Here is a 12,175-nt window from a genome sequence, read left to right on the forward strand (position 1 = left end):
TCCCCTCCCACCAGGACCTTTGCTCTCAGCCAACCCCTGTTCAGACAGCTTTCTCCTCTGGTAAATATTGACCTGCACATCCGGTTAAACATTGATATTGGGGCTGGAAGCCCCTTTCCCATCAGGGCATCTAATCCTGAGACCGCCACCTGAAGCCACATGGATTTGGGTCCCACCTGAACCTGAAGAAAGGAAGTTCAGGAGACAGTGGAGGAGGCTGTCCTCATCTGGAGAGCAGATCCAGGAAGGACAGAGGTGGGGGGTTATCCCTGCTTTAGTCAGGCTCAGAGAGGCTATGTGATCTGCCCAAGGACACAGAGTTGGACTCAGAGTTACATCCAGGTTCCCATTTCCAATGTCCTTTCCTCTCCCCCACAATTGCCTCCCCAGCCTGAGGGGAGGGAAGGGGAAGCTATAGATAGGAGCCTATGTAAGGAACCCAGGATAGGATGTCCATACTAAGCCGTATATGCCCAGTATCCTGGTTGGCTGCCTCAGCCTGAGTCCAGAAGGCAGGGGGTGGGGAGAGATGCTGAGGGACACAGCCTCTCTCAGCATCCTACCTCACCAGGAGCAATGTCTCCTTACCCTCCCCAAGGGTGAGGGTTCTGGAAACTGGCTTGGAGCTACACGAATGAGAAGCCCTGTCCCTGTGCTGCCTGAAGAGCAATGATCAGGCCGCCTCTCCGCTCCTGCCCCACTCCTCACCCTCTCCTCATTGCCCTGCAAGCTGCAGGATCTCAACTTTTCCCCACCTGACACCACCAGCAAGAGAAGCCTCACTCAGTTCCATGGCTCTTCCAAAGGATTTATTGGTCATATTTACATCTATTGCAAATAGTGAGGAGACAGCAGGGTCCCAGTCCCAGACCTCATCTCTGCTCCAGAATGTGAGGACCTGGGGACGGCAGGGTCTTCCTGTCCCTTGGGAGATATCTGAGATGCAGAGATGGAATTCTTCTCACCCCTTCTCTCAGGGTCTTGGATTCCCCCTCCCCATGCTCGTAGGGGTTCTGGGCCCAGGGGCTGCCTCCTCGGCTCAAGGCACAAACACTGTGGTTAGGGCTGGGCAGGCAAGGCTGGGTCACTCCTGGAAGGCACCAGCTAGCCTAGTCCATCTTCCCTCCCCTGGTCCTGACCTCTTTTTTGTCCCACTGGTCCCACACTGGACAGGACCTGGCTGGGTGGACACTTAAACCCCAGCCCAAGGCCCTTAACTCCTGGACCATGGCCAGCCCTCCTCAGAGGCTGGAGCCCAAGCACCATGGGGTCCTGGACTGGGGAAGTGCCCCTGTCCTTGGGGGACAGGGGTAGAGAGAGCCCAGCAAAGGGGAGGGCTTGGCTAGAGACTGGGTGGGCAGGGCCAGTCTCCCTTCCCCTTCCCAAGCCTCCCTGTCCCCATGTGGACCAAGAGGGCAGACCTGGGGAGAAGAGAGCGCAGCGATGCCTTCCCAGCTCCTCCTCTTGCTCCCTGCTGGCTAGGAGCAGCATCTCCCCACGCCGTGAATGAGATCAGCCTCGGGAGCTCTGGGGGTCAGGAACCCAGATCCCTACGCTGCCGTAGCTGGCAGGCCATGTGGGTGGGTACACAGGGCACGGGGCGTGAGGCTTGCATGAAGGGGTCAGTGGGGAAACAAGGGTGAGGGGGTGGATGACTGGAGGGTATCTACCCAACAGGGCCTGGCCAGCTCCCGCCTCAGCCTATGCCAGGAGGCGGATGACTCCATTGTCCGAGCCCAGCAGGAGGTGGCGTTTGGTGGGCAGCAAGGCCAGGCTGGTGAGTGTGCCACGGAAGTTCTCAGAGCTGAGCTTGGTGGTGGCCTGGGAGGGCGGCTCAAGCAGGGAGCAGACGCCAATCTTGTTGGCCACGGTTCCGGTGACCACCTCGCTGCCATACAGGTCAAAGGTGTGAATAGGGTCGGACGCCGACTTGTAGTGGTGTGTGGGCTTCTGTTCCAGCTCCTTCCAGACGGTCAAAGAGTGGTCAGAGGAGGAGCTCACCAGGATGCTGCCCTCCACCGCCTGCTCAGGGAGAGGAGAGCCTCAGCAGGGCCTGGGCCTCCCGGGTGCCCACCAAGCCTCAGGGTCTTCCCGTTTCCTCCCAGAAAGACCGGGCATCCTGAGCAGTGGACAAGCTACCACCCTCTCACACTATGTTAATGGTAGTTAATATGACTATATTAAAGTGTCACTCACCTAGTCATCACTATAGTTGGAGGACTTACTATGTTCAGGCATTGTGTTAGACAGGCCACGTTACCACGTTTCCTTTTCATTTTTGTAATAACTCTATGAGGTAGATTCTGTCATTGTTCCCATTTTACAGAGAAAAACTAAGGCTCAGAAAAGTTAAGTAAATCATACCAAAGTGACAGAGCCAGTGAGTGGCAGAGCCAGGATTAACACGCAGGCTGACCCCAGGGCCCTCCTGAATAGTCAGGATTGGAAAGTCAGAAATGAGAGGCACCTGGAGCCCAGGGTCTTCTGGGGAGTCCCGGAGGGAGCCCAGGCAGCCTGCCCCCGGCAGTGGCAGTGCACGTCCCCTGGCCTCCACTTAGGATGGGGAGGGAGTCCCAGTTGCCTGGAAGAATTATCCCACAAGTAGCCCTGTGCCTCACCTCCTATGCGTCCCTGAGGTCTGTGATTAAGAAAGGAGGGGGTGGGGGGATGCCCATGCCCAGTCTGTCCCTGCCCCCACCAGGGCAGCTTAGCAGGGGGCATGGACTCTGCTCAGTGGTCTGGGGGCAGTAAACATCCTCCCAACCAAGCTTTATTTAACCTGAATTGGGTCACGGACAGGACCCGACCCCTGATCCTCCAAGCAAGACAAATATGGACAAGGGTTACTCATTAGAACATCTCCAGGGAGTAGCAGGGTCAGCTCGGCCCCCTGGGGCCCGCCCCCATGGCCTTGCTCCTGCCAAGTCCCCACAGTGCACCTGGTTCCTGACCCTCCCTTACACTTGCCCTTGGGCAGGTGTCAGGGAGATCAGCTTAAGCCTGTCCAGAGGTGGGAGCCCAGAGCAGTGGGGAGGGGAAGGGGATTCGGTCTGTTACCTTGATCTGCAGGATGTCCCCTTCATGGGCAGGCCAGCCACGCAGAACCAGGCCTGTACGGGTGTCCAACAGCACCATGAAACCCGAGGAGAAGCCAGCCACGACACTGCGGCCACTGGGGCTAACAGCCAGGGAGCGGACCAGCCCAGGGTTCAGCCCGCCGCCCAGGCGGAACTCGTGCTGCAGGCAGAGGGAGACAAAGTGAGATGCCACCGCTGGCTGCAACCTGCTTCTCCTGAGGTCCTGCTCAGCCCCCAAGTCCCCACAGCTGGAAGGCCTGAGCCTCTGTCCCCCAACAAAGGGACAGCGCCTCCCATCACAGGCCAGAGTCCTATCCCCCAGGGTTTGCTGCTGTGGGTGAGCTGTCTCCAGAAAAAAACTACGCCCTGGCCTTCTCCCTTTGAGGTCTCTCCCCACTGCCAGGCACTTAGGCCAGGGCTCAGGGGACCAGACTCCCCTGACCTGCAGTCCGGGCTTCCTGCAGTCCACAAAGCGCAAGGTTGAGTCGGAGCTGGCCATGGTGATGCTGGTGTGGGGGGCAGGCATGACAGCCACAGCGGTCAGGGGCACCCGGCTGTCCGACGGCTCCACCATGCGAAGGGACTTCCCTGGGAAGCAAAGGTGCAATGGATCTGAGGTCCCAGCAGCTGACGGAAGAGCCCCGACTCTTCATATCCCCCTGGCCTACCCATATCCCAGAGAATCTCAGGAAATGCTTCATGTTTCTTGATCCTCCCCCCTTCCTGCTTCCATGGCCAGGCCAGGCTCCTGTCCCCAAAGCAACCTCCTCTCGTCACACAGCACCCTCTGATCGAATGCTATCTCCCTCTGTCTACCTCAGTGCTACTCTATCCCCTCCCCATTTTCAGCTTTATTTCTCCCTACAATAATGCCAAAAACTAATGGAGCAACAATTTACCAAACATGTACTGCCCCTACATGCATTATCTCCTAAACCAGTTGCTCTGATTCCATTTTATAGGAGGGAAAACTAACGCTTCCAGCAGTGACGGGACTTGCTCAAAGTCATTCATCAAGTTAAGGTGGCAGAGCCAATTCAAATTCAAGGTCTAATGGATTCCAAGTTCTAACTGCTCCTCTGTGTGGCCTCTCTGGGTCACCCCAAACCACACACCATGATACCCCAACCACCCCACCCTTGAGCCCCATTCCCAGAGGCCCGGTGGGGTACAGGATGGCAGTAACAAACAGGCCTCACCTGGGCCCGCTCACCTGTGAAGGGGTCCCACACGTGCACAGCCCCATCACAGCTCACTACGCACTGCGGGGCCTCAAGCTGGCCCACAAAGAAGACACTCTTGCGGTGCTGGGCATAGATGAGGCGGGGGGCCGTCTCGCTGGTGCCATCCCCAGAGTTGTAGAGCGGCCAGAGGCGCACGGTGCGGTCCTTGCTACCACTCAGGAAAAAGTCCTCACTGCTCAGGGGCGCCACACACTTGACAGCCCCTGAGTGGCCCGGGAAGCTTTGCAGGCGGATTTGGTGGAAGTGAAAGTGGGCGTCCTGCTGGCTCACGCCAATCTCATACTGCCAGTACGCCAGCCAGTTCCCGCTCAGCCCATGGGCACTCCGTGGCAGCTCCCGCTTCAGCGCATTGTCCTCGCTCTCACTACCAAAGCCCCCATTGCCCACCCCAGAAATGGGGCCCAGCGGGCCGGGGCTCTCGGGCTGAGAGTCATCGGGGATCTGGATGCGGTTCCCGACCAGGACACTCCCAAAGGTCCCCGAGTGGCTGTCATCCTGAGGGCAGCCCCCACTCTGGGGGTCTGACTCAGGGCCTGTGGTTGGCATGGTGGGCTCCACACTGGCAGGGTTGAGACTGCTCGGGCTGATGCTCTCCAAATACAGCCCCGCCAGCTCCCCCACCAGTTCGTGGTTAGGGATTATTTTCTGGATGATGTCACCTGGATGGGAATGGAAGAGATCCTAAGATTAGAAAAGATGGCTGACGGCAGCCACCACTCGTTCAAGGACTTGGGACCCACTGAAGACAGGGCAGGTACTGGCTGTGAAACTCTGAGCAAGTAACTGTTCTCCAAGCCTCAGTTTCCTCCCCAGTAAAACATGGTCTCATTCATTCATTATGTATACTTGAGCATCTTATGTATGTGCTGGGTACCATGCTGGGTATCAGAAATAGAACAGTGAACAAGACAGAGCTTAGATTTCTGTGGGGAGATGACCACTAATCTGACCACAGAGGCTGTTCATCCTATTCAGGGAGAGGACGCGTGGTAATGCTCAGCATAGTGTCTGGCCCGTACAGGAAGCTCCATAAATGTTGGGCTGCCCATTCCTCTCAGACAGCTTCTAGAGTCTCAGCATGCCAGCCTGACTCCCCCACCTTCCCCAGGGACGTGCTAGGTCACTCCTGTGCCTCCTTGCTGGCTAACGCTCAGTCCCTCGTATTATGTCACCTTGGGACTCTGAGGCCCAACCTCTTTGCTCTGACCCAGAGAACTATGCTTAACACCCACTACTGACTCTAAGTGCAAGGGGAGCATGAGGCCCTCCCAGGGGAAGAGACATAGCCACAAAGTCCGTGTGAGGGACCATGAGGGGGCAGTACCCAGCAGGCAGGAGAAGGGCACGTAGATTGTGTATGCCATCTCCAAGGTGAACACCTTCTGCAGCTCATCCAGCAAGGTGGGGTCCACCAGCCGCTGCTGCCCATCAGAGAAGGCCACTTCTGGCAGCTGGGCCTCACTGCGGCCCATGGGATCCAGCTTCAGATCCTGGGGGAAGGAAGCCCAGGGAGTCAGCTGAGTCCACGGTCCCGACCCCGCCCACCTAGCGAGGTAGGTCTGCCCACCTGATGCCGAAGCTCGTGCAGCTGAGAGAAGACTTGAAAGAAAGTAGCCACGGGCTCACTCAAATGCTGCTGTACCATCTCCTGTCCAATACGCAGGCAGATGAGGGCAATGAGGCTGATGGTTTTCATACACAGGACAGTCCGGGCCTGGGCTCCACTTGGGAACCTGGAAACAGAGCCCATAAACTCCAGCTCCCCACTCTATGGGACTTGCCCAGAATCTATCAAAAGCTGTAAGTGAAAAGAGCTACAAGACCAACTGGTCCAAACCAGATGAGGAAACTGAGGCACAGAAAGGTGTGGCTTGCTCAGGGTCACACAGCCGGAATCAGAACCAGGACCCAGTGCAGTATCACTGGACTCGCCAAGCTTCCCAGCCCCCCAACCCCCACAACCCCCTCAGCCGGGCTGCTCCCCACACAGGACGCGACAGGGGCCTACCCTGTTACAAGGGACGTCAGGAAGCTGAGAACGGGCAGCAAGACCTCGTGGCTGATACGGGGCAGAATGTCCATGAGGGTGGTGTCTGAGAGGTACACGATGATCTTCTGAGTGAGAGTCACCGCTGCCAGCAGCCCCGCTTCCTTACGGCTGTTCAGTCGACTGGGGCTTGAGGTGCTACCCGGGGCCACCTAGGGCCACAGAATTGATGAGGGCCAGACTGTCCTACAGACCCCCTGGAACCCCCAGAGATCCCAGGTCAGCCCTCAAGCTCCTCAGACCCCTAGCCCCCAGCCTGCCACATAGGGGACTCACCAGGTAGCTGATGTAGGGCAGGTACTGGTAGGTGAGAACGGGCTCCCCATACAGATGCGCGATGTGGAGGAGGCAGCTGAGCACAGGCCCCGACACTATATCACCCAGGACCGGTCTCTTCTGGTAAATGTTACCAGCACTCAGCGGGGGGCTCTCACCACTGCTCACCATGAACTGCTGCCGAGTAGACCCTGCCAAGAAAGGGTCAGCAGCCTTGAGTGCTCGCAGAGGGCAGTCAGCTTTCCAGGGACTGTGGTAGCCGCTCTTGCTCACTCTAGCCAGGGGTCTGCCCCATGCCCTACCTAAGGAAGGAAGGGATTTTTACAGACTGGGACCCAGGACTTAGCTGCAAATGGTCTGCAGTAGGAGTGGGAAGGATCCCCTAGAGAGGACTGAAGATGAGCAGAGAGACTGGGAGAAGCTTCATCTCCAGTACTGACCACAGGCCTTACCAACATAACACGATGTCAGCAGGCGGAGCAGGTTCCGGGCCACGTGGCGAGAGGCCACTGTGGGGCCGAGCTTGGCGGACAGCCAGCGGACCATCTTGCAGGCTGTATCTGCAGGATGGGAGCAGGCCCTGAGCTCTTCAGATAATCGTGGCTCACCACTCCTCCCACGCCAGCCAACCCAGCACCCCACCCAGCCCAACTCTGGCTACAACTCTGCCCAAGAGCCCAGACTGAGCCTGGTCACCCCATACCACCTGCAGGACTCTGGCTTTGGGGCTGCTCCAGGTTACCTCTTTGGTGAATCTTCTCCAGTTCATAAATGAGGCCCAGGCTGCGCCCCAGCTACCTCCTCCTCTGACCTCTGCTCCCTGCTCTTCCCTCCGCTCTCTCAGTCGAACTATGCTGGCCTTTCACTGATTCTTTAATGGAACGAGAGCCTTAGCGCCTTGCATATGCCGTTCCCTCTTGATGGAATGCTCTTCCCATTGCAGACCCTGCCATTTTTGCCTGCCTACTACTCATTGAAGCTCAGCTGGCCCTACTTTCAAGGAAGCCTTCTCTGACCCCTGAAAATAGAGCTAAGCCCCATTTTATATTCCCTCCTAGCCCCCAGCTGTGTTCTTGATAGCACTACCATAATTTGTACTTACGTAGGATTATCTACAACATGGCATCTCCTCTGCTAGATGTGAGTTCCAGCAGGGCAGGCCCACATGTATGCTGCACGTGGATATGCTCAACCCACTGCTTGGTGCAAAGTAGGTGCTTAGGAAATGTTGAGTGAAAACCAGATGACTGTTTGACCAACACCTCCAGACCTGAGAACTCACCAAGAAGGATCTTCTGTTCTTTGCCTTCTGACTGCTCGGTCAGCGGCTCCTCCTCTTCCTCCCCATCTGCCCGGCCGCCATCAGCCACAACGGTATCCATGGACAGCACCGTGTCGGAGAGAGTGAGCTCAGATGCCCCAGTGACCTCATCTTGCTCTCCCTCCTCCTCCTCCAACACCACACTGCTTTCTTCTTCCTCTTCTTCCTCCTCTGAGCCTTCGCTTTGCTTCAAATCTTGGCAGCTGTCGCCTGACCTAAGGCTACTCTTGTCCACAGGGGCACCCCCCTCATCTGCAGCCCGCTCCTCGCCCAGGGAGGTCTCACTGGTGCTGCTCTTATCACTCAGCCGGCCCAGGCTCACAGCTTCGGCTTCCTCGGGCTGTGGGGACTCAGCCACATACAGCCCGGCTTGGAAGTCCTCTGTCTCGGGGAGGTCAGCCTGGTCATGGAAGCTGACGCCAGATGTATAGTCTGGGAGCTCGAGGCCCGAGGAGGCAGCAGGCTCCCCATCCATCTGTATCTCCTCCCCAAAGGCACAGGAGCTGGGCCTGGCCCCTGGGAGACCACTTTCCTCATCTTCAGCAGCCCCTGCCAGGCCCTTGCTTTCCTCCTGGGAGGCCTCCACACCAGCCAGCACCTGCAGGACATGGGGCAGCAGGTGGACGAGAAAGGCTTGCAGGCCCAGTCGCACCATCAGCTGGGCCACAAAGCAGTCGGTGTACAGGTAGAAGCGGCCGTGGAGCCGGCAGGGGCTCTCGTAGGCACCAATGAGAGGCTTCAGCAGGTACTTATTAGCATTTTTAGGGCCCAGAGCCTTGGCTACAGGTTCAAAAAGGTACCAGGCTGTATACACCGCTGTGTGCTCCTCGGACATGAGTGACAGCACAAAGGGCAGCAGGATCTCCAGGCCCTCTGGGGTGATGTCACTGAGCACTGCACCCAGTTGCTGCCACAGAGCAAAGACCAGCTCCCGTCCCTGAGCTTCATCTTCCACGTGCCTCGCCTGGTACAGGAGGATGAATTTGTGCAGTGCTGGGAAGTATGGAGGAAAGGGAACCACGGAGCTGAAGGGGCTGAGGAGCTGGGCTGGGCAAGGGGGAGGCAATCCCTGGGAAATGGGCCTGTACTCAAACAGTGGGCCCAGCTTGCCCCTCCCTGCTACCACGGGGCCTTCAGGTCCACTCAGCTGCAGGAGCATGTCCAGCACGGGCTGCAGAGACACAGGGACCTCCTTGAGATGGCGTGTGCAGAGCCCTCGGACAGCCTCGAAGCGTACCCACAAAGGCGCATCGGGCTGCAGTGTTCGGACCCTGGTGGCAAACACCATCTCAGCCAATAGGACACCCAGTGCCTGCATGTCCCGATGGAAGAGGTCCTGCAGCTGCACAGGTGGCTGGACCTGGGGCTGCTCAGGCACCTCCAGCTGGCCCCCTAGGCCTTTGGTCAGGAAGTTGCCTAATCTCTCCAGCTCTTCCAGAGCCTGCACAGGATTGAAGCCCTCTGGGAGAAGAATCTTCCCATCGTCACCTTCCCCAGGGTCTGCCCCTGCAGCTTTGTTCTTGCGACCTGATCGAGAGGCTGAGGCCACTGAGAAAGACAGGAGCCCCGGAGGGGCTTGACTAGAGGAAGAAGAGGGGGGGCCCAGCTGGTCACCTGTTTTCCCAGCAAGGGAGATGGAATCCAGAGCTTCCGTGGCCTGCTCCAACTCATCTTCCCCTGCCACAGGCCTGTCTCTGGCCCAGCCAGCCTCACAAGGAGTGGCCTCCAAAACTAGCCTTCCCATCCCATTTGTAAGGTGCCCTGGGGAGTCCTCCCGGCCTGTGCTCTCTTGGATAGTCTGGAACAACAGCCTCGGGATGAGTGGAGGCTCAGGGGCAAGGGCAGGAGGCCCGGCCAGGCGCTGGGGATGTGGTTGATCGAAGAGCTGCACCACACCATAGCTGGTGAGGTGTGTGTGGGCATCCACGAGGTGCAGACACACGTTCTTCTCTTTTACAGCCTCCTTTCCCTGGAGTTTGTAGCCGAAGGTGAGGTCAATCCAGTGGTGAAGGTCCTGGGACACCTCACGGCTCTCCAGCAGGGCCCGGTGGGCATCCACGAACTCCTCGCTGGAGCCACACCAGGCTGGCACATCCAGGTCAGGCATGTCAGGGTGGATGGAACAGAAGATAGAGGGATCAGTGTAAAATTCGGGGATACATTCATCCGGTGTCCAGTTCTGCATACGCTCCATGCTAGCGGGGTACTCATGGGGCTCCCATTGCGCCCGCACATGTCCACAGAGCACCGACCGGGGCGTGCGCCGAGCCTTATATACATAGTATGTGATGTCGGAGAGCACGTCTGAGATGTGGTGAGGAACATGAGGTGGCTCGCCACCACCTGCCCCGCCTGCCACAAACGCCTGCCGCGTCATCTCATACGTGAAGTCCAGCTGCTTATCCCCCTTGTTGAGGCGGAACTTGGACTTGCGCAGGTCTCGGAAGCGCCCGTGGGGTGTGGTGAAGTCCACCACCCAGGGTAACACTGGGTGGTAGTTGGGATCCCCCTGCCGCCGACCTGCCAACCGATTCAGCTGCATGAGGTAGTGGAAGTTGCTAATGCGGCCGTGGACCCAGTCGATCACAAGGCCCCTAAGTTCCTCCTGACGGGTGGGGCATCCAGGTCCCCTTCCCCCCTCCTCTCCAGGTGCAATGTCTGTCCCACCCCTTGCTACAGGGGTCTCCTCATTCTCATCCTTCTCGGGCCTCTCATAAGCACTCAGGTCCAGCCGGAGTTCGCTGCAAAGCTTCTCATCCACAGCGATGTGGTGCAAAGATAGGGCCCCACAGGCCAGTCCCTGGTGGTGACAGGCCTCCATGGCTCTCAGCACACGGAAGAGAATGAAAAGCACTTTGGCTTGGCTGTTGGTCAGCTTGGCAGGGCTGAAGGTGACCACATCATGCAGGGAGAACTGCATGTAAGGATGTACCACATACAGCATCTCCTGAGATTCCAGCAGGGCCTCAGCTCTCAAAAGACTAGGACAGGCTGGGCTGCCCAGAGTGGGACAGGGTCCATCTCTGGCATGAGATGGGCCTTGGGTAGTTTCCCCGACTGGCAGGAAGTAGCAACCATACACCCTCTGCAGAGCTTGTCGTACTGAGTCCAGGGCAGGGACAGCTGAAGGGGCAAGGCTAAGACTATAGGGCTGCGCATAAGTATGATATGCATGGTGCCACAGGTTGCGATAATTCTGGGCAGCCACATCCTGCATGAAGCGATTGAGGGTTTCAGGGCTGCAGGACCCCTCCTCAAAGGGCAGGCCACCGCCCAGCGGGTAGGACAGCCTCCGTTTCCGCAGCCCGTGCACCTCAATGCGCGTCCAGCCGGGGGGCAGCCTCTGCACCGAGCGTTGCAGTAGAGTCCTGACTTCCGCGTCGCCCAGGCCCTCTGCCCGGGGGCAAGGTCCCGGGGGCAGCCGATGCTCGCGGAGGTTGGCCAGCCAGCGCGCGGGCACTAGGGCCACCACGTGGGTGCCCCCTGAGGCTGGAGCCAGCTGCCGGGCATCGATGTTCAGGTCCCTCTCCACGCTCTGGAGTAGCTCCTCCATGTCAGGGCTTGGGGACCGGGACCAGCCCTTCAGCCCGATGGTAAGAGCGACTTCCCGCCCCTTATTCCCCAGGGCCATCCCTTCCTGGCCGCCTGGGGGCAGCGCGGGGTACAGCCCGGCCACAGCCCTCCTAGCGATGGCTTCCGGGGTGCCAGACCGGCGGGGTAGGGAGGGGCAAGGCACAGGGGCTGCGGTGGAGGCGGTGGGGGTGGGCCAGGGGCTGGAGCGGAGGGCGGGGGCGACCTTACCCTCCGCGGGGTCCTGCGCTCCGGGCGCGGCAGGCCGGGCGCTGCGGGGTGCCAGCGCCCCGCTCTACGGTGACCGGTCAGCTGACGCCGTTCACGTGATCGCCCCGGCACGGAAACAACCGCACGTGGCTCAAACCCGCGGGCGGGACCCGCCTCCGGCCCGCGCCACCGCCATGCGGGCCCCGGCGTCCTCCTGCCAGCGCTCGGCTCTGGGCTGGCGGCGGTTTCACTTCCTCCCCGGCTGGAAGGGGTTCCAGCCGGCGCTGCAGGTGGAAGGGAGCGGAATGCTGCACCGCCCACGAGACCTGCCCTCCCACCCCGTCTCCTCCCGCTCCACCACGCCGATCTAGGCAGGTTTTTCCCAGAGATCCCTGCCCTTAGCGGGCAGAGCTGAGACTTTTGACATCAA

General features: G+C 59.0%; 1 protein-coding gene across 4 annotated transcripts; it reads right to left on the reverse strand.

Annotated features, from left to right (window-relative positions):
* Positions 1-785: 785 nt before the first annotated feature.
* On the reverse strand, positions 786-11,771 carry WDR81 (WD repeat domain 81). Of its 4 annotated transcripts, none has more exons than XM_081028628.1 (11): positions 11,767-11,771; positions 7,927-8,563; positions 7,097-7,204; positions 6,645-6,835; positions 6,330-6,520; positions 5,889-6,054; positions 5,646-5,811; positions 4,291-4,980; positions 3,520-3,665; positions 3,058-3,237; positions 790-2,022 (listed from the first exon to the last, which is right to left on the reverse strand). In XM_081028628.1, exons 2-11 carry the CDS (start codon positions 8,438-8,440, stop codon positions 1,702-1,704), a joined length of 2,673 nt encoding a protein of 890 aa, XP_080884754.1. In that variant the 5' UTR covers positions 8,441-8,563; positions 11,767-11,771; the 3' UTR covers positions 790-1,701. The 4 variants fall into 4 exon arrangements, 2 of the variants coding, with proteins under 2 accessions (XP_080884753.1, XP_080884754.1); XR_013991921.1 differs by lacking the exon at positions 11,767-11,771 and having other exon boundaries at positions 791-936; positions 1,422-2,022; positions 7,927-11,727; XR_013991922.1 differs by lacking the exon at positions 11,767-11,771 and having other exon boundaries at positions 794-936; positions 1,422-2,022; positions 4,277-4,980; positions 7,927-11,727.
* Between the last annotated feature and the right edge of the window lie 404 nt (positions 11,772-12,175).

Source organism: Rhinolophus hipposideros (assembly GCF_964194185.1).
Source record: "Rhinolophus hipposideros genome assembly, chromosome: 20".
NCBI lineage: Eukaryota > Metazoa > Chordata > Mammalia > Chiroptera > Rhinolophidae > Rhinolophus > Rhinolophus hipposideros.